Source organism: Gymnoscopelus microlampas (assembly GCF_963454915.1).
Source record: "Gymnoscopelus microlampas genome assembly, chromosome: 15".
Classification (NCBI taxonomy): domain Eukaryota; kingdom Metazoa; phylum Chordata; class Actinopteri; order Myctophiformes; family Myctophidae; genus Gymnoscopelus; species Gymnoscopelus microlampas.
Genome location: NC_139952.1, coordinates 36,959,335 through 36,986,700, shown reverse-complemented (window position 1 = coordinate 36,986,700; position 27,366 = coordinate 36,959,335). Strand labels below are relative to the sequence as shown.

General features: G+C 42.0%; 1 protein-coding gene across 1 annotated transcript in view; it reads left to right on the top strand.

Moving 5' to 3' along the window:
• Positions 1–202: 202 nt before the first annotated feature.
• enpp2l (ectonucleotide pyrophosphatase/phosphodiesterase 2-like) overlaps positions 203–27,366 on the top strand; it is a 37,962-nt gene continuing 10,798 nt past the window's right edge. The window contains exons 1-24 of the mRNA XM_084080860.1: positions 203–464; positions 3,897–4,002; positions 4,940–5,089; positions 6,029–6,154; positions 7,880–7,940; positions 8,975–9,072; positions 9,650–9,729; positions 10,301–10,420; positions 11,220–11,275; positions 12,884–12,949; positions 13,918–13,990; positions 14,426–14,534; positions 15,241–15,366; positions 15,772–15,803; positions 16,283–16,410; positions 16,506–16,584; positions 16,760–16,847; positions 18,013–18,185; positions 18,475–18,535; positions 18,672–18,811; positions 20,177–20,318; positions 20,502–20,579; positions 23,842–23,974; positions 25,337–25,490. Coding sequence (XP_083936986.1) covers positions 447–464; positions 3,897–4,002; positions 4,940–5,089; positions 6,029–6,154; positions 7,880–7,940; positions 8,975–9,072; positions 9,650–9,729; positions 10,301–10,420; positions 11,220–11,275; positions 12,884–12,949; positions 13,918–13,990; positions 14,426–14,534; positions 15,241–15,366; positions 15,772–15,803; positions 16,283–16,410; positions 16,506–16,584; positions 16,760–16,847; positions 18,013–18,185; positions 18,475–18,535; positions 18,672–18,811; positions 20,177–20,318; positions 20,502–20,579; positions 23,842–23,974; positions 25,337–25,490 — 2,397 coding nt within the window. The 5' untranslated portion in view covers positions 203–446. The remainder of the gene's footprint in view (positions 465–3,896; positions 4,003–4,939; positions 5,090–6,028; positions 6,155–7,879; positions 7,941–8,974; positions 9,073–9,649; positions 9,730–10,300; positions 10,421–11,219; positions 11,276–12,883; positions 12,950–13,917; positions 13,991–14,425; positions 14,535–15,240; positions 15,367–15,771; positions 15,804–16,282; positions 16,411–16,505; positions 16,585–16,759; positions 16,848–18,012; positions 18,186–18,474; positions 18,536–18,671; positions 18,812–20,176; positions 20,319–20,501; positions 20,580–23,841; positions 23,975–25,336; positions 25,491–27,366) is intronic.

Genomic DNA, 27,366 nt, shown 5'->3' with positions numbered 1-27,366 from the left:
ACCCCAAGCATTGTACCAGAGAGCACAGCTGTCAGCCTGTCACCATTAGTCCATCCCTGCTGCAGCCAGCGGCGCAAGGCAAACTAGGGGGGGAGAGAAGAGAGAGAGAGAGAGAGAGAGAGAGAGAGAGAGAGAGAGAGAGAGAGAGAGGAGCCAACGGTGACAGCACTGTTGAGCAACAGAGAGAGAGCGAGAGAGAGTTGACCCCCCCTGCGTACTAGAGAGAGAGAGAGAGAGAGAGAGAGAGAAAGAGAAAGGAGAGATAGAGAGTGTTGACCCCCCACCCGCATAGAGAGAGCGAGAGAGAGAGAGAGAGAGGGAGGGAGAGAGTTGACCCCCTCTGCGTCCTTGTCATTGATTCGGACAGACAGCGGCTGCTCGCAGAGGTTTATTACTGGGACAGTGGGAATGCAAAAAGAGGATCATACTGCATAATTTGGAACATCATGCTTCTGGGAATTTTGGTACGGTAAGACAACACAGCGTGGCTGTGTTGTTTATGTTAATTGGGAATTTGGGATATAGTTTTTCATGCATTTCATTGTGTTTTCGGGCAACAATGGCTAGTAAACTAGTTGCTCCTCCTGGTCCAAAAATATTGCACTATTGCAGAATTGATGCGGCCATTATTATTATCGACCTGCGAAGTGAAGGAGCTGCACTTTAGTCTATATGAGGAAAAGTGAGGGAGCTGCACTTTAGTTTTGAACTGTACTTTCCTGTGCTTTCTTTTGTTGCAAACTGCTAATAAAGTATTCAATCGGTCAATCAATATTCAATCAATCAGTCTCCTATGAGAAGAAGACTCTGGATATTTCAAAGACGATAGAGCTCAGTTACTGACATTACACAAGTGGTGTTATACCAAAACATCTATTAATTGCTCTGTCATGTTGTTTCTAAGGCTTTGTGCTTGTGTTGACAACGTCAGCCGGTAGATGGCCTACTGTATGATGATGATGATGATGATGAATGGCCACTTCTGTCAACAGTGACAGATTGTTTACATGAAGGGGTGTAGGTAAACAAAGCTTTACAGTTAATGGTTAGCCCCTGTCCCTTCTCCTCTTTTACAAACTGCTTTCTTTCTCTGCCTCAGACAGCCATATGCCTCTAATTATTTTTGGCACTAATGACTGTAATGATGATTAATTGCCACTTCTGTCAATAGTGACAGATTTATGGGGGTGTATAGGTAAACAGAGCTTTACAGTTAATGGTTAGCCCCTGTCCCTGTGACAAACTGATCTCTCTCTCTCTCTCTCTCTCTCTCTCTCTCTCTCTCTCTCTCTCTCTCTCTCTCTCTCTCTCTGCTATTGATGCCTCTAAAAAGTTTTGGGCTGTAGTGTAGGCCTACTGTTTTGCATGATTATTAATTATGATCATCATTATTTGAGAGAGAGAGAGAGAGAGAGAGAGAGAGAGAGAGAGAAGATATGGCACACAAATAGAAACACTGCAAATAAATAAACGTTTAGTATATGTCAGATATGTGATAGCTCGCAGTAGGCCTGCTGTATGTAGGACTTCACTTTACCCATAATTATGTCACAGCAAAAACGTGTCTCATTGATTGATCTAATTATTGTGATAGTCCAGCTTGTTGTAGCCTATAAATAGTTTGGTGAAGGTACAATTGTGTCCCTGAGTCCCATATCACTCTTTTGTGAGATTATTATTACCTGGTGTTATTGAATCAAGTAACATAACTAATATACGGTAGTTTCAGAATCATATTTAATTATTTTGTGGGTTCAAGTCCAATAACTATATGGGTCAGTGTCCCATTTGTTGTTGTACAACCAGCTTTGGGTTTTACAAATGCTCTTTTATGCCTTCCAATTTATTTTTATGCTGTATGTAAAGCACTTTGAATTGCATTTTTATGTATGAAATGTGGTATACAAATGCATTTCCCTTGCCTTGTGATACCTTTAATCCTAGTCACCTACGGATAGCCCTAGCATGCGAGCAGTTTGTTGTCAAGTCTTTCTTCCCCGGAATACAAATTACCCTGAGCTGAGTCAGGCTGATAAAAACAAGCTTACATATACAGTATTCACATTTTGGTGGGTTCTTTTTTATTTAACTTACAATACACAGTTCTTCAGTGCAACAATCAGTGAGGCGCAGGGTTTTGCTCAAGGAAAGAATGCATGATGTGGAATGGTCCCAGCCCACTAGGCCTCCATACTGTAGCATTTTAATCTAGGCTTTTAGTCCTGAACCAGTGTGAGAAAGCTCTTTTTGCAGTAACCGTGTAATAGCCAATTGTTTGCCAGCCTGTTAACCTTGAGTGACTGTCTTTGTTGGAAGCTATATGCTTTGTGTGTCTATTTAGTACAATCAAAACCTATTGATGCTGGAGAAACCTAAACTTTCGGCGCTCGGGATGGGTGGCACAGTGGTAAAGTGCCTTGCCCACCACCACAGAGATTGTGGGTTCAAATCCATTGTGATACCATATAGACTGTAAAAAGGAAATGGACAAAGTTACGCCCATAGACTCATAGACCGTAAATGAAGCATATTTTTAAACGATTTCAAATCCGCCATATTTCTATATCCGGTCCGAATATGCAAATAAGAAACCGGAAATTAATGAATGGGAGGGAAGCTGGGCGGGGAGGGTGATATTTGTCGCTGCACGACAAATATAAAGCAAAACAAATATAAATCTTAACACATTGTAGCGATATTTTCTTAGGGGAAGACTGCTCATGTTATATCATCCTTAAGAAAGGGCGAGAAAAACAATACTGGCACGTGTATTCAATGTAACCAAATTTTCATGAACAATTATCCGTATTGATACCCAATCCCAAAACAGATGTATTGGTCAAGTTGTACAGTAGTTGTCAGATACTGTAGAATTCCCAACAACTGGCAAAAAGAGGGAAAGAGGGTGTCAAGACTAAGGTCCTGATCAGACACGATGCATATCAGCAGCTGGGGGGAGGGAAGGGGGGTCTTTTTGTGTTGCCATTGTTGTGAGTGAAGCTTTTTGCTCATTGGATGCTTTAGTGTTGTAGGGTGCCTTGGGTTTTGTGCTCTTCGCAGACTCTGAATAGTCTAAAAGCCCTGCCAGTCACCCCTAGAGGCTGTGCTGCTCCTTAAACCCAACCAGACCAAAGTGGTTTGAACTGACTGCCATTCTTAGAGCTCACTCAGCACTTTCACTACTTGGGGGTTATCACTTGAACCCTATTCTGGGCATGTTGTAATTGGCGAATATTCGGCGAGAATAGCAGATTTACAAGCTTACAACACGTTGCTTGTAGATAAACTATTTTCAGCTAAAATATTTGGTGCAAAGGGAGAAAATGAAGGGTCAAACCAGGATCCAACAAAGTATATAGGATTTAATTTGCTAAAAAAAACAAAAAAAAAAACATTATATTTTAGCCTGAGCATGGTGCTATAGAAAGGTCATGGGCTCACTCAAAAGGTTATGATTCATCCCTCCTTCAGACCTGTGTGTCTGTAGCACAACACTTGAAAGTGTTGTGGTACAGTAAAATCATTAATGTTCTCCCTCTGGGGTGCATGAATGCACTCAGCAAGTATAATGGTAATCCATCTATTAGAGTTTGAGGGATTCTTGTAAGAAGGGGAATTTTGGTCTAAGGGTGGCGCTAGGAAAGGCAATGGGCTCACCAATATCAGTCGGCATCATTTTCCCAGCGCAAATTCCATGCCAATCCAGCCAAGAGATATCTTGTTTGATTGAATATTGAATCTTATATGAATATCCTACCGCCATTGCTGTAAAATTATTGCATGTTGGATGGAGTGAACGGAGATGACACAACCCTTCCTATCGCCAACTGGAGTATAAGAGACCATGGAGCAGCAGGCTAATAAAAATGTGTCCATTAATACTGTGTTGTCCTCAGGTAGTGGTGGTGTTGTCCTGCCTGTTAGGTAGTGACGTCAGCAGAGCATATGTCTTCCAAGCCAGCCGACCTGGAGAAGGAGGAGACATCCCACCGCCACCTAAGAGTAAGGGACAGACATTGATGTGGATTACTGCTTTATGAATTAATGGTTTCATTTAACTGAATTTGATTGAACTCCCAAACCCTTTGGTATAGTTTTAAAAGATTGGTGTCATTATCACCTAATCCTCCGATATCTTTCCTTTTACCTTTAATTTATAGTGTTTCCTTTTAAAGCCCTTGCTTTGCTTCACACCTGATGTTCTTTATTAAACCAGGTTGTGCAACAGACGCTTCTCCAAAAAAGATTATGAAAGGAAAGATTGTAACATTATGATCTACAGTCTGACCTTTCCCCACTGTCATACATTAATATGTTAGGCGCACCATCAGTGCACAGAAATAATGTATTCCACACTGTTGTCGGATCCAATTAATCTAGTCCAAATTAGTCCAAACTAGTCTAGGCTAGTAATTAATTACGCATAAAGGCTATGTTGAGACTGTCAGCCTAAATCTGACTTTTGGGCCTGTCCACATTGGAATCAGATTGGTTTTCTATCAAGTCTGAAAAGCTAAAAAGCACATGGTAACATAATTGTGCCAATCAAGTTTAAACCATGTGGTTTGAAATGCGGCTCAAATCTTGACTTCTAAAGATGTGTCTCAGTCTGAAGCCTGATCGCTCGCCAAAAATAGCAGATATACAAACGCATAACCAGTATACCTGAAAAAAGAAACACTTCTTTACACCTGTAAACCTGTGAGGTGACAATAAAGATAAAGCTTAGTTTTTATTTAGCTATCATCAGTGAAAAAAGGCAGTCGACGAACATTTTTCGTCATAGTTTTAGCCGACGAAATCAGCACTGCTGAATACACAAATCAGATCTGATCGCTTGCAAATCACAGAGTGGACAGTCGTTCCTATAAAGATCGTATTTGACTTGCCTGCGGTCTGAACAAAGCCCTAGTTCATTTCCTCTCCACTCCACCACCAGATATCGTTATCACGAGTCCAGTAGGCACCTGTGTGGGGAGGTGTTTTGAACTGGAGGAGGCTGATACTTCCATTTCGTGCAGATGTGACAACCTGTGTAAGACCTACTACAGCTGCTGTGCTGACTTTGACGAGCTCTGCCTAAAAACAGGTCGGTTTATGTCTGTTTCAATGTTTTCATGTATGCAGTTATGTATGTATACTTGATTTTATTGCTGGGGTTATTTTTCTTCCTGCGATGACTACTACTACTAGAACTAATACTACTGCTATTACTACTACTACTACAACTACTACGACTACTTCTATACTAGTATTAACGGGATAGTTCACCCAAAAAGTGACTTATTTTCTATTAATTACACACCCAACGAAGCCTTGAATTCATGGAGATTTTTTTTGTTTTTGTCGCATTCCTAAGCCAATAATTTGATGACCGACGGAAAGATGCTAATGTCTCCGTTAGGAGACTCAAAGTTGACACTTTGAGTCTCCTACCGGAGCGGCCGCCGGTCATCAAATTATTGATTTAGGAATACGCTAAAAACTAAAAAATCTCCATGAATTCACGTCTCTATGGGGTGTGTAATCGATAGAAAAAAAGTCATTTTGTGGGTGAACCATCCCTTCAAAACTACTACTGCTATTCTTACTACTACTAAAACTACTACTGATATTACCACGGCTACTACTGCTACCACCACCGTAATGATATAATTAATACTAATACATTATTAACAATAATATTAGATTTGTAGAAGTGCCTGCCATTCTACATATCGTTGCTGTCGGGTAGAAACCTTGTATTTCCATATTTCACAAGCTCCACAAGCTTGGCAATGTTCTCTATTTTCTTTTTAAAAACGCTTGAATGTGAAAGTGAAGTGGGTCTGTGGGTTTTTATAAATATTGAACCAAAAGTATTAACAAGCGCTTGAGACTAAAATAATAACTACATTGGAACACATTTCCACCTGACACAGCGAAGTCGATATTGTTACTGACTGTGGCCTCCTGTTATTCTGTTATACCCGCTTTATTTGGCCCACTGTGTTGACTGATAACCTGTGGTCCTCTTCCGCTGTGTCAGCGGGGGGGTTTGAGTGCAGTGAGGCCCGCTGTGGGGAGGAGAGGAACGACAACCATGCCTGTCACTGCTCAGAAGACTGCCTGGAAAGAGGGGACTGCTGCACCAACTACAAGTCACTGTGTAAAGGTAGTCTATAACAGTCGTTCTCAACCATTTTCATGTCAAGGTCCATTATTTATTCGGCGTTTGAGCCACGGACCACCATTTAATGAGATTTAGACTCTCAGACCCAAGACTTATAATAGTTTGTTATCGTTGGATACGTTTTTGTCCACCATTCCATGCTGTATTGATGTTGGTACCATAGGAAAGACAACAGGCAAACGTTGATCAAAGTGATAATAATTTAATTAAGTAATGTAGATGTTTAACAATAAGTTAACTCTTGAGAGCGTAAAATGAAACCAAATGGACCCGTAAAGGAGAGTTTAATACGCTCTCAAGAGTTAAAGATCTATAAGGGTCCATTTGGTTACCAACTCTCCATCATTTAGCTGGGGACCACCTGGAACCCCCTCAAAGACCACTGGTGGTCCCTGGACCACTGGTTGAGAACCACTGGTCTAGAAAAAGGTTAATTTATCTGACCGTGTCACATTACAAAAAGGCAAATCTCCGGTTGAATATTCGTCATTTTATTTGTCGGTAAAATGTGCCCTAATCTTAATCACTTTGTGGTAAGCAGTGACAATGACTCGATAAGAAGCACTGTGAGGAAAGACACAAACTAATATAGTAAGTACAGTGAATTAACCTCTTAAACCCTATGACTGAGGTCCCCCAGGTGTCTATACTTGGCCCCTTTCTTTTTTTCCGCTCCACACCACATCTCTTTGCTGCAAATAGCTAAAATACAAGCTTGACACAATGCTCCACAATCTCCGAATGCTATATAGAGTCTGGAACTACACATCCCGAAAGCGGAAAACGGAAGCTGTCATCTATTCGTCATTTCCATTCACAAAAATATATTTAAAATTTGAGTTTTGAATTTCAATTTCTGCTAAGCAGCAAGCTACAGTATATAGGCTTCTATTATTTTGATTCATATTAGGACAAAGTAGCCCGACTGTAAAGACAAAACGGAAGTGGGGAGGAGGTGTCACACCCAGACTGAATGATGCAAGCATTTGAAAATTGTGGGAGGCAACAGTCTAGCTTGCGAGACTAAGACACTAGGGTTAAAATAAATCATTCTACAAAAGTCCCCTATCATGAGTAAAAAGTATTTATAGCAGTAAAAAGCATAATAAAGCACACTATAATGGGAACATAATTAACCACCATATTTTCATTCATTTTAGTACTGTAGATAGATGTGTCTATGTGGTACGGTACAGCATATATATTTTAATGCCAGCTAGGAGAAAGGGAAAACTGAAAATGAGGCAAGATTGAGAGAATGTTAGCCCTGAATTCTCATTTGCTATACCGTCGATGGGTACAGGTAGGTGTTGTTTTAAACCATTTAATTCGGGAAAGCATCTGCGGCAAAAGTAGTTCATATATTATTAGTTAATTAATCATTAGTTCAATCATTTTTACCATTATTTTGTACTTTGGCTATTCAAAAATAGCAGATATACAAGCTCATAGAGCGTCACTTCGTGCTGCGCTATGAGATTGTAGATCTGCTATTTTTGAAAAATCGTGAAAATATGTGCAAATCTTTGAATATATATTTTTTTCAAAGCGAACATTTTAACTCAAATCTTTACTTCTAGGGGTCCCTGGAACAAAAATATTTTGAGATGGGGGTCGGCAGCCAAATACGTATAATTAGAGTTTGAGAACCAAAGATATTGCAACATTTTCTAACGTGTTTTCTCTGCCATCTCTGTTCTGCGTCAGGTGACAGTTCATGGTTGCAGGGTGACTGCGAGGAGATAAAGAGTGCTGAATGCCCTGCAGGGTGAGTTTAAATGCACGCCCTTCAACTACATTTACTTCACACACTTTATGAGTACATGTTAGACCAATACCATGCATTTAGCGTGACCTTTTCTGCTGACCTCGAACCTTTGTGTACACACCACCATGGGAGCTGCTCAGAGGCCAACAAGTAGACGACTGTGGTTGAGCTGTGTGGCAGCTCCCAGGTGTGAACATGTGAGCGTGATGCAAGGCCATTGGTGTGTGGAGGAGAGTGTGTGCTCTGTCAACTTTCCCTGGGTACACTAAAAGTCAAAACATAAGCTACTTTCAGACATGCACTGTATTATGGAAGTTTTCCAGAGTTCAAATGTATGAACGCAACATTCCGGATCAGTAGGATCGGACATGCAACAGATTTTAATGCGGGCAGGACCCTAATGGTCCGATATGGCTCAAACCGCTCTATGTGTGAATGAAACAGCGATTGTCCGGTGAATTTACATTCAGCGTGTGGACGTACTGATGATGCTTTTATTGTCGACGGGTGGAGCCTCCCCTCCTCCCGAGGTGTTTGGAGAGAGAGTTTAATCATTCTGCTTTTTATTTGGGCTTGAGTTGGAAATATTCACCGATCAAACATAAACATCTCTTTACACTAGCAGCTTCCCTCCGCAGTGCACACTTGGCTGTATATACCAATATTCCCTGAAAAATATTGCATTTGATCCTCGCATCTCCCTCAGGCTGTGCCTGTGTTGTATTTACGTGGAGTATTTACCTTAATGTGCGAACGCATCTGAAACGGACATTCTACTGTTGCATGCTACATGTGCGAACAGCCAACACCGGACAATGTCCTGACCTGATTCCCAGGACATTTCCAGTGTTCATAATATGAGAAAGTGGCTTTACTGTGTAATTTTTACCCTGTTGAAATTAGGTGCACTGGTGAAAAATCACTTGTGAAAGCATATTTGGCATATTTGGCTAGTGTATTCTTGTAAGCCTGTCTTCACTGGAAAGGAAGCAGGTGTATTTGTGAATGTGTTGTTCTTATTGTTCATTTATCAGATTTATCCGCCCTCCCCTCATCATGCTGTCAGTGGATGGGTTCAGATCCGGTTACATGAAGAAAGGCAAATCTGTCATTCCTAACATAATGAAACTCAGTGAGTCCTCCTATTACATCCTAATTCACTTTTATGAATGTATATGTATAGTATTACAAATATAGGCATTATAGTAGTCACATGTCCTCTATTACTCCCATTCCCAACACAGAAACATCTTGTAAAGGGTGATTTATACAAAAATATATTCGGTCCACAACACCAGCATGCAACTAAATGCAGCAAACAGAAATATTTCAAGCATCACCTAAATGAGTGCAAAGTACAAAGAATATTACTGTTACAGAGAATAGAGTATCTGACATGGAATCACCTGAATTCTGAACCAAGGGAAAACAGAACCAAGGGAAAACAGAAACAAAGCACAATACAACATCAGTGGCAACACTGACAGCAAAAGGAATTGCAATGAATCGCCAATTTGGTCAGCCACTTGACACGTCACATTCAGTACATCACCCCAACATAGTGATGCACATGCGTATAAACCTCTCGAGTGTATCCGCCTGAACTAGCTCGCAGGCTACACATCATTGAAGTGTTAAATTAACATCAAATCTTGTGCCTGAGAGTAACATAGCACACAATGTACTCATTTACTTTTCTCTACCCATAGAAACATGTGGCACATCGTCACCATACATGCGGCCGGTCTATCCTACCAAGACCTTCCCCAACCTGTACACACTGGCCACAGTAAGTCATCCTGTCTGAATTGCTACTTCAAATTGTAATGCAAAGATTTTGCTTCTATCTGCCTTCTGTGCTGTATGGACACATGAACCCAAGCATCCCTTCTGTGCATGTCGTAACAGGTGAACATTCGGCAGAATTAGTCGTTCTAAAAGCATTTTTTACTTTAAAATACAATTCAATAAGTTGTAATGTAGTAAACGCAGTTAGTTAGGCTGTGTTCAGACTAGCAGTCCAAATCAGATTTTTGGCATATCCAGATTGTATCATGTCTGAACAGCACAAAACCAATTGGAAACTGATTTGCTAACTGGATTTGAACCACATTCATAGGTTGTTTGAAATACAAAGATGTGTCTCAGGCTGGACGCCCGAGCCACTCAAGTTGGTATCAAACTGTCCAAAACGTCACTCGCAAAGGAGTTTTACATAAGCTGTTAAAGTAGCACGTCACCCATTGCAAAGGAGAAGTGCATGACATACTGCACTCGACAGACTACAAACTGTACTACAAATATATACATTCAACTACAAGAGCCAGTAATCTCTCTGTTTTGCTGTACTGTTTGTGTAGGGCCTTTACCCAGAGTCTCACGGTATCGTGGGAAACACCATGTACGACCCGGTGTTTGATGCCACGTTCACCCTGAGAGGCAGAGAGAAGCTGAAGCACCGCTGGTGGTACGGACAGCCTGTGAGTATTTACATTAGTTGTCTTGGCTTTTTATCTTATTGTTTCTGTCCGATATGTTGTTGATGAACTGTTTATTATGCCTCTTCTGTACAGCTCTTTGGTACAACAAAAGTTGTTTTTAAATGTGCTGTACAAATAAACTTGATTTGACTTGATTAGGGGTGTAACAATTACTACTAATCGATTTAATTGATTATTTAAAAACAATATCGATAATCAGTTATAATAAAAAAGTATCTAAATTGACCTTTTTTAAAAAAAATCCTTTAAAAAATGTAGATCTACAACAACACAATTGGCTATTTTCGTTAGTGTGCGACGCTGTTGTACGGCGAAGTGTTAAATAGGTCTTACGTGGTTAATCAGACAAATTAAATTAGTCGATTATAAATAAATAAGGAAGTGCTTCTTGATTATTCGAAAAAGTAATCCATAGAATAATCACTAAGAAAATAATTAATTTCCATGTAATGCACTGGTGTGTGAATTGATAATCAATGGTTTGAAGCCCATGATTGGCTGGCAAACTGCACAGTAAGTAGGAGAGGTTGAGGGCCCCTTGAGCAAGGCATGGATCCCCAGTTGGCAAACGTGGGGTCCATGAAGTGAATGTGTAAACCAAGCAAGCCCTCTTAACCCCCCCCCCCCTCCCTCAACCACTACAGCCGAAGTGCCCTTGAGCAAGGTACACATCCCCAGAGCATAACACAGGAATGCCTAGCTAGCAGAATATTTGGTGTTGGCAACACAATTGTATTTTATTTTGAATTTAAATCTCGTCCATTTCTATTTGCTTTAGATCTGGATCACAGCAGAGAAACAAGGAGTGAAAGCAGGCACCTTCTTCTGGCCTATGTAAGTCACAAACAGAATAGCTGCTATTTGTGTTTTAATGCTATATTTGTGCAAATCTGTGATCGTGAAATCATGAGAACAAGTAATATTGTGACGTAGATGGTATGCATACCTATTACATATGCTACAAAGAGAGATGACATCCCCGGTACTGCTAACACACTTCAAAAGTTCTAATTATAGGCTTAGTACCTAACCTGAATAATTGTATTGCACCTGTATTGAACTTTGCACAGACAATTATGGGAAATAATTCTGTACAGGGATAACAAAATACAAATACACCATGAACTAGCAAAGAATATTGCAGTGCAGATAACACACAACTCACAATTTTAATCCTCACAGGAATAGGGCCCTTATAAAGTCAAGTCTTATACCGATATCCTTGAATGATTTATGCGTGTCTACATAAAGTATGACCTAACAAGCACGAGGGCAAGAGGGGCTGCCACACACACACACACACACACACACACACACACACACACACACACACACACACACACACAGACAAAACCCCCCACGGTTAAACAACAGTGGCTATTGAGGGCTCAAAGCATGGCAGCCGAAGCACCATGTTGTTTGTCTAGTGAGCTGTGGTGATTTGCATAGCCTCGTGTCAACCACAGCCGTCATCTTGTTTAATAAACAATTAGAAGAAAAAAATATCTCTGGATCTCTAAAAATGTCTCTAGATCTCAGCTGTTGGTTCGATACAGGTTTAATTTAATAAAGCAAAGACAATTAATAATGACTGGACATATTTTGATAATGGCAATGATGTCCAAACTACAATAAAGATGACGGTGCGATCTTTATGTGTCCAATCCATAGTGTTCAATCCGGTGTGCCATCAGCTGCAATAAATAACTTAAAAGGGATATTTCGCTTTCAAATAAAATAAACATAAAACATATGTAAAAAATAAATGAAAAAAGTTATGGAAAAATCACTGCCCCCTCACCCTTTTAAAAGAACATTCTAATGCGTGAGGGGACCGTGATTTTTCCATTACTTTTTTGATTTATTTTTTATATATCGTTTTAACGTTTATTTTATTTGAAAGTGACAGATGACAAATGTCAACTATTAACTCACAAAGTTATGTTGTATTCATTAAAATAAGTCCCGGATTGTAAGATAGATAGATAGATGGATAGATAGATGGATACCTTTATTGATCCCGCAGGGGAAAATCAGTCACCCAGAGGCAGAACAGCAGTTAAGAGGTAAAGAGTAAGGAAAGAAAGTACAGTCGTATACAGCAATACAAGGCAAGAAAAAGAAAACAAGAGGCACCGTCAATACAGGACAACAGTATACAATAGTATATACCTATACAACTGTCCTGCACTATGCAGGAAAACAAACACTGCACTTTGCAGGAAAACAAACACAAGGTTACAGTTTCTCACCGTATCCCATCCTGCACTGTATATGCAGGATGCATACACACACAGCATACAGTGCTACATAACAGTTTGTCCTTACACATGGGGTAGAGGACAACCATTTAGCAATCAAGTTTTAACACTATATACTTTCAGTTAGTGGATCTCAGTAAACCCACAAACCAGGCTGTTAACTCTATCTTTCTGTTGCTAGGGTGATTCCCTTGGAGAGGAGGATTTTGACCATTCTCCACTGGCTCCATCTTCCCGACGATGAGAGGTGCGACCCCTGGGTTCAACAGTCACAGACATTCATTTCGGACACATTATAAAGGAGTTTTCACAGAGTATTGTGTCATGGGTGCTTGGGTACGCAGGTTTCCCGGACTCAAAACACTATTTGTTGCATTGAATGAATGGTACGACACTGTTCGATCTGAGGGAACCGGCAGATTGAAGCTGGCTCTGTTCTGAGGAAAAACCTGTCTTGTCCTTTATGCTGGCTGAACGTTTGGTTTTGTTCAATAGGCTGAAGTAAGAAGTGATGATACTGTATGACTGACTTGTGTCAGTACTGTATCTCTGTCAGATAAAAGTTCCTTTTAGAGGTTCGTAGAGTTCAGGGTCAGCAAAGACACCACCAGCTGCAAAAGTGTTTCTGTGGGCCTAGAGTTCCACAGACATTTTGGTTAAGAACTGTTAACAAAAGGCAACAGGAAGGGGTAGGTGGACGGAGTCGGAGCAGTGTGGTTGTACAAAGATCAAACCATGACAGGCAAGAACTGCAGTCTCCAAATTGACACTGGCCCACAGGCTTTTGTTCAGAACAAAACAGAAACAAATAGAACACTTGTCGATACAAAGTAATAAGGGCTCCCGCTGGAGCTACTGAATGGCCATAACTGAAGGGCCGGTCCCTAACTAGGCCAGACTGCTATTCGGCTTGTTGGTAAAACACTGCTTGCTAAATGTGCTGCCTCCCAGCTCTGCCATTCTGTGCTGGTGAGGCATCTCCCAAACAGTTCTTCTCTCTCTGGCTACCACAAACCAACTAGGGTAACAAATAGACCCTTACGGGTCTGTACCTTTGTAGCTCGGCTTTGTTCACACTGGCACCCCAAATCAGATTTTTGGCCTATCCAGAATCCAGAGTGCCTCATATGGTTTTCTCAACTGCCATCCAATACAATGGACTTCCATTATAAGTAAGCTACACCGTCATTCTTTCTTATTCTTTTTTCCCCCCAGGCCTTACGTGTATGCTGTCCACTCAGAACAGCCTGATACGTTTGGACATCGCCTGGGACCATTCAGCAGTGAGGTAAGTTTGTGGTACAGAGAGAGAGAGACAAAGACGGAGCATTAGTATCACGCATGTGTGTGTTTGTAGGTGGGTGCGTGCGTGTGTGCGTGCATGTATGCGTGGGTGCCACAATGTGAGAGAGCTAGAGATAGTGTACAGTGCAGTATGTGTGCAATAAAAAGAGACGAGACTTTAAGAGATTAGGAGTTGCAATAACAAGACTGATCCAAGGTCAGATAAGGAAACGGGAGAGGGTGGGGGATACTTTATTACATATGTAATAACACACACACAGACACACAGACACACACACACACACACACACACACACACACACACACACACACACACACACACACACACACACACACACACACACACACACACACACACACACACACAGTCAGCAGTAGTTGGCTCACGTGTATGTGGATGTTGCTGTCCTTGTCCTAGCTGGATAACCCACTGAAGGAGATAGACAACGTCATCGGGCAGCTGATGAACGGCCTGAAGCAGATGAACCTCCATCGCTGTGTAAACGTCCTCGTCGTTGGAGACCACGGTGGGGTTCCTACACAGCTGTTAAAGCAGGGGTCTTCAACGTTTTTCAGGCCAAGGAACCCTTAGCCGAGAGAGAGAGAGATAAAGCAGGGACCCCCCACACACTGTATAAAATTGTGTTGCAGATTCAACATTTTCATAGACTTATTTGATAGCACTGTCATCAGGGTTGTGTAAATTAATAGATTTTTGTTTGTTTGTTTACACGTGATCTTTTTGGATTCATGTTAATGTGTATTTTCAGACATTTAACCACTTAAACCTTGGTTTATGTAAAAAAAATAATTTAAAAAATCCTATCACACAAAGATTTGGCGGCCCCCCTGCAGTATGTCTGAGGACCCCCTAGGGGTCCCGGACCCCCGTTGAAGACCCATGTGTTAAAGGGACCAGTTTAGGGACGCTAAAAGGACACCCAGACATTGAAGATACAGCAATTTTTACACTGTCAGAGACTCAGAGTTAACCACGTAACCAGAATGTTTTTATAAATGTTTTATACTAGGGTGATAGGTGTTTCGTGTCAGGGCTGCTGACAGTTTTTACAGAGGCCTTGCCTTGCCTAAATATATCTATTTTCAGTATGTTTCTAATCGTTTCTGGGTCTCCATTATTTTCTTTTTTTCCGCCTATAACGACATGCCCAAAAGTGGGACACCCAAGTGTGGTGGATTTCATGGTGTGCCGTGTTTGCTTGTGTCTCCCAGGCATGGAGGAGGCAGGCTGTGACAGGACTCAGTTCCTCAGCAGCTATCCGCTCAACCTGGACGAGATCAAGCTGTTCCCTGGGTCCCTGGGCCGGATACGACCGCAGGACCCCAGCTCAACCACATGTAAGCCTGCTGAGGTGGCTCTGTTTGTGGACACACAGTCAGCATCTGTTGCTCTGCTGATACTTTGATTTGAACTATGCATGTACACAGTAAAATCCTAAGTGTTTTTATATGCTTTAAGAGCTAAATTGACAGGATTTCACACTGTCCAGTAGGCAGATTATCGGCTCTAAATTTGTAAAACAAAACAATGTAGCAGCGTTGCTTGGAACATCCTTCCTCTTGAATAAGCAGTGTTGGTACAGCTTATGGATATCATTTCAAATGTGCCACAGAGCAGGCCTTGGTGCTATTTTTGCTGACTGCAGCAATTTTAAAACGCTGACCATGCAATATCAGCATTTCTTAAGAAACAGGATCTCGCAAAGAACATCATATTCATAATATTATGTTTCCCTTTTCCAGATGACCCAAAAGTCGTGGTTGCCAACCTTACTGTAAGTGCTGAAGATAAACACGAACGCACGCACACGCACATGCGCACACGCGCACACACACATGCACACAGGCACACACGCACACACACACTGTACCCGTACATTAAACAGAGCAAGCTTGAGAGATGATAACTAGAAGCCACACAAGTGTCACTGGATAACAGTGATGCCGAAAATCTGTTATCTTTGGCAAGCGATGCCGTTGTATGACAAAGTGGAAACTAGGCCATACAGGCAAACATAGACACACACATACTGTACTATTACAGTACATGCACACAATGTTTTACAGTTCTATGTTTGTTCAGTGCTGTGTGTGTGTGTGTGTGTGTGTGTGTGTGTGTGTGTGTGTGTGTGTGTGTGTGTGTGTGTGTGTGTGTGTGTGTGTGTGTGTGTGTGTGTGTGTGTGTGCGCGTGCGCGTGCGGGTGTGCGTGAGGCCAGCTCATTAACCCCCTGCTGTCTGCTGTTGTCGCTTCAGTGTAAATTGCCGACGCAGCACTTTAAGCCGTATCTGAAGCAACACCTGCCCAAGAGGCTCCACTACGCCAACAACCGCAGGATAGAGGACGTGCACCTGCTCATGGACAGGAAGTGGCACATCGCAAAGTAATTTGCTATTCACCTTCATTTACATTCATTCATCAGAGTGTGTGTTTGTTTTGTATAAAATAAGCCCATACCGTGTATTTGATCCGTTTCAGAAAAATGCCAGAGAAGAAGAGAACAGGGTGTGGTTTCTTTGGTGACCACGGGTTCGACAACAAGATCACCAGCATGAGGGTATTCTATTCTATTCTATTATATTCTATTCTATTCTATTCCCTAATCTAGTCACTGTTCTATTCCATCTACACTACACCAGATTACACTATACCATGTATATATATAAATCGTTTTTCAGCAGCAACATCTTAATGGTTTATTCATGATGTACCTTTACCTTTCCCTCACCCAGACAATCTTCATGGGTCATGGGCCATCCTTCAAGTTCCAGAAACAAGTACCAGCCTTTGAAAACATAGAATTATACAACGTCATGTGTGGTAAGTATGTTCAAAATGACTGAACTACTTTTTTTCCCTCTAACGCCCAAGCCATGGTTTCTTCTCTAGGAGTACAACCCAAGTTGAATTGAATGAGCGTATTTCTGTTTTTGATATCCTCCCTCTGGTCATACATTTTTATGGCCGGTGGCCGGGATATGTTTTATCCCTGCTTGTGGTCAGACTGAATTAAATACTTGCATTTCCTTTGTAGACGGATATGTTATGTTTGATATAATCACAATTTTCTTTTATTCAACAATAGCAGAAATAGAACCTCTACAAGCTAAGAAGTATATAGGGCTTAAGTGGTTAATAACCCCCCCCCCCCCCTTCTGTTTTGTTTTAACCACTTAAACCCCAGCATCCATATTGTGGAGAAAGCTTTCGCAGAAAATAGCAGATCACAACGCGTTGCAACAAGCTTTACTTGTCGATCGGCTATTTTCAGCGAAAGATTTCCCCACAATAACAGAAAACAGAAAATACACGAGTATAGAGCCCTGAGGGACTCCCCTCACCCATATAGGGTTTTAAGTGGTTAAGCCCTGGTAGTTACAGGACATCCAGTGTGACCCCATGTGGGGGAGGCCTCTGATTCTGGCCCCCTCAGAAGCCACACCTTCTGTGTTTCCTTCTGTGTAAATGAATAGTATCAAATGTCCTTGTGTACCAGTGTTAATTTTGACAGCAAATTTTGATTTAGTTTAGTTGTAGTCTTCTGAATACAATTTAATTTAGTTTTAGTCATATTTTAGTCATCTGAAAAGTTTTCGTTTTTAGTCGTAGTTTTAGTCGACTAAATATCATAAGATTTTAGTCGACTAAATCTACAGTTGATTTTGTCAGCACAAATGTATTTTGGCAGGCCTTGATGGCGTCGTGATGGCTGATTTTACACTTGGTTGCATGCTGAGCTTGTAGATCTGCTATTTTCAGAGCACAACCAAACATAAAATGACTTTTAGTTCTACTGGATTTCTTCATTTTAGTCTAGTTTTATTTGTTGACGAAATTGTCAATATATTTAGTCTTAGATTTAGTCATCATAGCTTAGTTTTTATTTAGTTTTTATTCAGTTTTCGTCAGTGAACAAAGGTAGTCGACGAAGATCTTTCGTCATAGTTCTAGTCTACAAAATGAACACTGTTGTGTACCCTGTCAGATCTGTTAGGCCTAAAACCAGCCCCTAACAACGGGACGTACGGCAGTCTGAACGACATGTTGAGGGAGCCGCCGCACCAGCCCGCCATGCCAGAGGAAGTCACGGCACCGTCACCCGCGTCTGACGCAGAGGCCACCGGGACCTTTGACCTGGGCTGTAGCTGTGATGATGAAGTCAGTGGTTGAAAAAGACACGCAATGCACGCACGCACATACACACGCACACATACGTATGTGTTAGTGTTTGTACCAACGTGTTCTTAGTTAATATCAAGCTCATCATTTTCAGTATTTTTGTATCAGTTAAAGCTGTAAGAGTTATGTCCTTCCCGGGATTATCAGGTTAATTCCGCACATTTCGTCTCCTCCTAAAATAATCTTCAGTTTGAATGTGTCTTTGAAAGGTGAATGACAACATACGATGTCTGATGTTACCTGTGATCAATGTGTTTCATTGTTGTAGAATAAAGTGGAGGGGATCATTGAAGTGTTCAGCCCTGCTCCAGACGGAGTCTATGCTTTCAGTAGGTTTGGAGCTTTCATGGATAATATAATGTACATTAAAAACATGCAGAAATGCGCCTTTCAAGTCTTGCCATTACGATAATACATGGTCAGCTAGCGATGGTGTCAGTCTGAAAAACCTGTTTGCTCTCCCAGACACCACCCACCTGCCGTTTGGTAGGCCAGCAGTGCTGTATGAGACCCAGTACAGCCTGCTACACCATGTGGATTTTATTAGTGGATATAGCAAAGAACTGGCCATGCCTCTCTGGACAGCATTCACACTATCTAAACAGGTAAATACACGCACACAGCCCCACGCACACGCACCTTTATATTATATATTTTGAGTAGATATTAGTTGTAAATGTTTCTAGAATTTTGCTGTTCAAGAAAAAACTCCTCGTATCACACACAAACTTGCCTACACAAACACACACACAATTACTGCGCGTGTGCGCAATAATCAGTGTCTAATTTGACAACATCTCATGACATAGGCCACATTTGGGGGCAATTTTATCCCCAAATGTGGCCTATGTGAGGAACACGTGTGCATGTGTTTGCAATAGGCCAGTCCATGCTTTACACGGCCTTACCAGATGGTTCTGCGTGCAGGAACATGCACACAAACATCCAAACACAAACAACACAAGGTCAGTAACACCAATAAATGCACTTACCTCGCCCCGCAGGCTGTTTATCAGACGCTAACATAAACAGATTGTGCAATACTTTCCAGTTTAATAAGGCACAGCTGCACATATAATTTGCGCACAGAGGACAGGACACACACACATATACTACATGCACACACCCCACAAACACGTATGCATGTTCTTGTACATTTTAGGCAGGCCATTGTGGACATCAGTCGTGTGTACCGTTGGTTGTGGTACAGCCTCTAACCAACACACATTGTGCATTGTGTGTGTATATACCACCCCTTTACTAGTACACAAAATGTGTCCTGTAGTGTATAAGTATACACACATGGGTGACCGCATGCACACAAACACTCACTTTTGTTCACACACACACACACACTCACTCACACATACCTTACCTTTAGTTGTACACAGGGATCATCAATGTGTCGGTACACAGACGAATGTGTCCGTGGCTAGACTTAGTTTTTATTTTGATCTTAAGACTCAATTACTGAATGTCTCAGTCTCCAGGTTTTCCTCAGGATATGCATGTCATTTCTTTACTATGACACTATTTATGACACATTATGAGTCCACTGGTACAGTGGTTCTCTGACTTTTTATTTTCAAGGACCTCCATAACTCAGAGTGCACATTTGGTTCCATTTGTGCACTCTGAGTTGTAAAGGTTTGTGTTTCTGGTAATAAAATGTTCCACTAATTTTTATGTCCATGGCAAAGATGAGAATTTTGACAAAAATGTCCAACACTAGCCAGCATGACGATGACCCATGGTTTTACAGCATGGTCAACACGCACGCACGCACGCGCGCTCGCACACACACACACACACACACACACACACACACACACACACACACACACACACACACACACACACACACACACACACACACACACACACACACACACACACAGACACACACACACGCGCGCAGTGTGCCACTGGTTCTCTCTTTCTCGTCACTGGTCTCTCTGTCCATGTCTCAGGAGGATTTGACTCCCATACCGGAGGTGTCAGCAAGCAGTGAGTGCATCAGAGCGGACCCCAGAGTGTCTCCAGACCACAGCCAGACATGTACGGCCTACAGCCTGCACCCCACACTCACGCATGGCTTCTTCTATCCACCAGGTGGGTTGCTGTTGTTGTCACAACTGTGAAATGTGGGCTATGGTTTCACCTACATGAAGCTAACCCTAGTCATAGGTCAACATACACATGAAAAAACTTTTTTTTTTTTTTTTGAAAAAATCATAGTACAACTTTTTTGTTTCTTATTTTTGTGTAAAAATGTGTGACTCTTTCCATTAATAGAGCTGGCCACCTCACCGGAGTCCAAATATGATGCGTCCCTCATCACCAACACTGTCCCCATGTACCCTGCCTTCAAAAGTAAGCGACTCTCTTCCTTGCTCATCTTCTTTGCAGTGAAGGATAGCTTGCTATCGATGTAGCGCATAGCCATGTAGGCGCTGTCTAAACACACCTCTGCTTTCTTTCCTGGTCACTGCACCGGTACTCTTTTCTTACTGCGCTGTTTTTGTTATTGTTGTAAGGCATTGCTAATGAAGGTTTGCAAGGGAACAAGGACACATTCACAACATATCCTTGCCCTCCAGCCCTCCTAGTCCAGCCCCGGTTTATAGCTTCTCCCGGCAAGAAGTTAGTGAGGACAAAGATTTCGAAGAGTTTATTAATGTTGTTCCCAATAAACCAGTCGGTTTGGATTGCTTGGACCCTATTGTCCAAGTTGGGAGAGGGATTGAGCAATGAGTTTTGCTGCCTTGTAAAAGGCAGCAAAACTCATTGCTCATTCCCCTCTCCCAACTTTTGAATCTGTCCTTCCCGTCAGCAGAGGTGTCCTCTTCCTGGAAGGCAGCCTCAGTACATCCACTGTTTAAGGGGGAGCTCAAGTGGACCCCAACTCCTATCATACGATATTTACAGTATATTGCACATTATAGTGTTGGAGAAGCTAGTTTGTGAACAGCCTCACATGTTTTCTGGATGTATTTGAGTTTTGGAGTCTGGTTTCTGTGCAGATTATGGATATGTAACTGTGACTCTTTAAGTACTTAATGAATGCCCTTGATTTCAAACAATGCTGTGCGGCCATATTCATTGATCTTGCTAAAGCAGGTAGCACAAACGCACTACTTTTGGGAACGCTTCTTGGTCTCACAAAACAACTAGACTAGAACAACCTGGAAATTGAGACTTTTATTTACATTCTTGTGTGCAAGAACACTATTAACACATTGACTGCCATCGGCTAATCTCAGAACGTCCATCGTAGTGCCAAGCAATTTCTTACCTTTTTTGTTTTTTTGATTCCGTCATAGGCCCCGCTAAATCCGTTTAAAATCCGCGTTCATTTGGTTCGACACAAACACGGGACCCGACCGAACAAAACGCTGAAAACCGTGCGGCGATCCGACACTGCATTCTGGAGAACGAGAGGAAAACGCTAAAATGGTGGATGCGGTGAGAAAAACAACAAGCCAGAGATAATGGCGTCCAAAGTTGACCGCTAGACAGGAAACGGAGGCGGGAGAAAAACCGGAAACAGTATTATTTCGTTTCCGGTCCGCCCACTTCGAGACCGGAAGTGCAAAAAAAATCCGGAATCTGCACCTGCACGATTTAACATGGGAAAACTACGGGACTACGGGCTACGGGAACGGCAGTTAACGGTTGGATTTAACGGCCCGTAGGACTACGGGCCTGGCAGTGGATGTGTTAAGAGTAATTTGATGTGGTAACCTAACCGCAATGCTCGCCCCAAAACACACTCGCCCCAATTGTTTTCTCGGACCGCTCGCCCCCAGCGGTTCTTCTATTCATTTTACTGAGGTTTAGGTTAGGAATATGTTTAGGGTTAGGCATAGTTTTACTGAGGTTAAGTTTAGGAATAAGGTTAGGTTTAGGCATAGTTTTACTGAGGTTACGTTTAGGAATACCTGATGGCGATTGTTCGGAGGTCACCGGATATGACCCGGGGGGAGCGTGTTTTGAGGTGAGCGTTCTTGTATTCTTTGGTGCACATCATGCTGTTCGCATGATGTACCCTGCCCTCCTCCTTGCAATATGTGCTGCTATGTGTGATGTCGCTACTGTCATATGTGCTGGCATATGTCACATGTGACACTGTACTGTATTGTTTATTGCTGTTTGCCTTGTTGTCTGTTATGTACTGTAATCTGTGCTGTTTATTGTGTTGCAATTTGCTTGTTCATGTGGTTTGTTGCCTCCTCCTGTCTGTCTATTTGTCTGTCTGTTTTTAAATGTTCTTTCTTTCGCCCTCAACCCCTGTCCCCACAGGAGGTATTTTGCGTCTTTTCAGGCTCATGTTCTAAACTAACTTGCTTGAACAAAATAAAGGATGATGATGATGATGATGGTGATGATGGTGACATTGAACTGTACAGTAAAGCAACTGGCGCTAAGTTGCTGGGAGGAAAGTGGGACTACAAAGTGAGAATGTAGATGGAGCGTAGTACTGGTCTGGAAGAGAGAAAGGGAGAGGAGAGCAAAGCAGTCTGATGAGGTCAGGTCTAAGAGAAAGGACAGCCTGACACCCATTGTCTCTGGAGAGACAAGCAGCTTATCAGCACAGGACACACTCTCCCTCTCTCTCTCTCTCTCTCTCTCTCTCTCTCTCTCTTTCTCTCATAAACACACACACACACACACACACACACACACACAATCTCTCTCTTTCTGTTCTGTAAACACACATGATCACGTGCACACAGAGGAGTCCCTTTTCAATGCTTTTATCTCTCTCTGCCTTGCACCCTTGTCTAAACCTCGCATAGTGACGCACACATTTGCGTGTGGAGGTGGATTTGTTCACCTTTATTTACAGTATGTATGTGGACATTAATACATTGTTAATGTGTGTGTGTGTGTGTGTGTGTGTGTGTGTGTGTGTGTGTGTGTGTGTGTGTGTGTGTGTGTGTGTGTGTGTGTGTGTGTGTGTGTGTGTGTGTGTGTGTGTGTGTGTGTGTGTGTGTGTGTGTGTGTGTGGGGCCAAACAATTAGCAAGGTACTGCTCAATATCAGCTATTATAGGAAGCCGCTCAATTTGGAGGAGGCGTTGTTTCCTTTACCCATGATTGTTGTCTGCTGTGTTTGACAAGTATGCCAACATTATTGTATGTAACAATGTTCTGCCTTATATGCACTTTGTGTGGCTGTTTTCCCATTATCTAACTGCACTGGCAGTGTTTATGTCCTTTGTACAAGGCATTCTTGTACTTCTGTTTATGTGGACATAAATAAATATTCCAAATGTGCAAAGTGCCACATAACCATTGGGGTTATTGCACTGACAAGCTACGTGTTGATTGAGGTTTATTCCTCCCTCCCTCCCCTCTCTCTCTCTGATCAAGCTCTGGTCTGATGTCACACACATAACCGTTGACTAGCAATGCCGATATGTGCTGACGTCCTCTCCTCCTGTCCTTTTCTGAGTGCTCGATCGGCTCTTTTCTCCTTTTTCAGTCATGGTTCCCATTGGTCCTATAGAAGCACCTTCAGTCTACCTTTTTAACGTTTTATCTCCTGGTTTATCTTGCTGGTTTCTGTGTTTTTCTCTGCAAGATATACAGTAGGTATATTTACCTATATCTTTCTCTCAATTTCTGTGCAGGAATTTGGGTCTACCTCCAGTCGACGCTTTTGAGACGTTACGCTGAGGAGAGTAACGGCGTCAGCGTGCTGGTCGGCCCCGTGTTTGATAGCAATTATGATGGCCTCAGAGACACTACAGAGCAGATACAAAGGTAAGGGGGCTGCACTTGTATCCATACTGCCCTCCGGTGGCTGAGCACTCACATTGCAGCTCTCGTGCCTAGAGCAGTGGTTCTCAAAATGTTTTGTGTCAAGGACCCCCATATTGATACGTATTTAGCCGTGGACCCCCATCTGAAGATATTTTGTGCCAGGGACCCCTAGAAGAGAAGAAAAAAAGCTAAAATAACACTTTCAAGATTTTTCTAAAATGTTCTAAAATAGCAGATGTACAAGCTTGTATATCTACTTTCTTTTTGGAATAGCCAACCAATGGATAAAGGTGTTAAAATGATTGTGATGCTGTATTAGCACATTTTGCTGGGGACCCCCTGGAACCCCCCATGGACCCCACTTTTCAAACCACTGGCCTAAAGCAGTGGTAGGCAAACAGGTGGCCCACGGGCCAGAACTGGCCCGCCAGTGATAATATCTGTCCCGACAAATGATTTTGTTAATTATTTACATGCAATACCTGACAGTCCCACGTATAGGCTATAATGTACAAATAGGAAATCTACCCGCTTTTTATACATTTATCCATGGTGAGAGTGAATGACAGACAGGCAGTTTCACATGCCTTCAAAATACACTGTTTCTCTCTCTGTATCTCTGTATCTAAGAAGAGACCGTGAGCATGGCTCGCAATAAAGTTTCCTTTTTTAAAACTTAATGAACTAAATGTCCTGTAAGTGCAACATTCAAGGATGTATAGCCTTCTCAAAATGATTACACATGAATTTCCAGTATCTGCACATATACGTAATGTTTATACCTAACTATAACCTTTGATGACACACACACACACACACACACACACACACACACACACACACACACACACACACACACACACACACACAGTTCTGTCAGTATGCAGTTATACCGCACAAATCTTTATTTATTAACTTTTAGAGCAATATAGTTATAGGTTGTGTGTTCATAAGGACATCCTTCATCACCAGACAATAAAAAAGAAAAAAATATAATTTCCGTTTGAACTCAATTTTATTTGACTTTCTGCCTAAGTCATCTAGGTGATGACTAGGAGTATTTCCAATTTTCTGTACTTTTACTTCTACTCCACTACATCTCAGAGGCAAATATTATACTTTTACTCCACTGCAATTATTTGAAAACTTTAGTTACTAGTTACTTTGTAGATTTTGCTTATTATTACAAAACATACATTAACCGTCCTATATACATTTTGGGATTTCGAAAATAGCCGATCTACAAGCTAACAATGCGTCGCATCTGAGCTTGTAGATCTGCTATTTTATAAATATTTTTATACATTTTTGCATTTGAAAACTTGTGAAGCGTGACATTCTGCATAATCTTGTGCCCTCTAGTTCCTCAGGAGACTCACCTCCCGTACCCACCCACTACTACACAGTGGTGAGCAGCTGCCAGGAGCTGAACCAGACCGTGGAAGAGTGTGACGGTCCTCTCAATGTCTTCTCCTTCCTCATCCCTCATCGAGAGACCAACCACGAGAGCTGCAATGTAAGTGCTCAGCCACCGGGGGGCAGTATGGCTACAAGTGTTGAGTGGACTCTGCATGTGTAGTTGAATGAAACTGTGCCCAGTTCATCTGGGGATGGAGGTTCAGGAGGCATTAGAGCTCTGACAATATTGTGGTGCTCCAAGAATCATCATAAGATCATAAGTAATAGGACAAGAAAAATCACACCCAGTGTGAAGTGAGCTGTGATATTTATGAGTTATTAATTTCATCATGCATCTCGCTCCAATCACAGCACGTCCTGCGAAGTGACGTGCTTACATTTTTAGCGGCGCTAGCCGCGGATCCTGCTCTATACCTGACTTTGTCCGTGTGCGTACGTCAACGTTCTGATTGGTCAGGTGCGTCAACAAAGTGATGGTCAAGCTTCACGTGACACGTGACACATTATGAACACATATCGATGACAAAATGTATCAAAGGCGCCGCTACCTTCACACAGGGTGTGATTTTTTACATTATTATTAATTTCATCATGCGTCTCGCTAGCCAATCACAGCGCGTCTGCGAAGTTTGAAGTTAATTTCATCGTGTGTCTCGCTAGCCAATCACAGCACGTCCTGCAGAGCTGGCCGTGTTTTCCACAGCATGGCGTCACAGCGAAAGACCCATTTTCTCGACGGAAAGAAAAACTTTCGCCATGGATGCGTCCTAAACCCTCTTATAGGAGTGGTTGCACCGCTCAAAAACATTTGGGGGCAGAGGTTCTTCTTTGGCCTACTCTACTGGGGTAACAGTGAAATATAAAGGGATAGTTCACCCAAATAATTACTTATTTTTCTACTCACCCCATGGAGACCTGAATGAATGGATATTTTTTTTGTTTTTGTCCCATTCCTAAGCCAATAATTTGAATACGAGCAGTGGTTTCCGGTAGGAGACACAAAGAGTCTCCTTTGTGTCTCCTACGAACCCACTGCTCTACAACAAATTATTGGCTTAGGAATGCGACAAAAACAAAAAAATATCTATGAATTCAAGTCTCCATGGGGTGAGTAATCGTTTGAAAAAAGGTTATTTAGGGGGATGAACCATCACAAGTATGGATAATATGACAGGGAGAATGTGATGATTCGGCAGTTGAACAGTTCAGAGGCTCTTGTGAGTCATTGTGAGAACAGTTTTTCTGAGCGGTTCATGTGGGTGAATGAATCAGGTCGTGAATCAATGACAAAGCAAATCAGATAAATGCAGATTCATGTTATGGATGAGAGCCCAGTGTGAGTCAATTAAGACCTACTTAGTCACCAACGATATGCCGTTCTCTAAGGCAGTGGTTCACAAACTGGGGGTCGTGGTCCCCAAATTATTTTGGGGGGTCCCCAGATGATTAGCATAATGTGCAACATGTTGTTGATGTTTTCTCACTCAACAATAAACAAGACATACAGTATAAGTGTATACAGGGTATCTGCACATTTCTAAAGTTACAATTTAAGGACCTTTAAGACATTTTTAATACCAAATTGTCAAATATATATAAGAAAGAGGCAAACATTGTGAAAATAGCCGATCTACAAGTAGTTCGGCTATTTTCACAATATTTATCTGTGGAACCGAGTCAAACTAAATGTAACTCCTACAATTCCAAGTGCTTGTCAGGTTGGGGGGTCCCCAGTTCAAATATCATTATTGTGGGGGGTCGTGGGTAAGCAGATACTGTGAAAGCATAACTTATCTTCGCCATCTGCGTACACCTGGTCTTTTTTTTAAGGATAATTTTTTTGTCTTACTAATACTATATGGCTCCAACATACTGCATGGGGAGGGGGGCTTTGCCACAGCCCTGCGCAGGCCAGCACTTGATCTACAAGCTCACAACTTGTCGGGCTGCGATGCATTGTGAACTTGTAGATC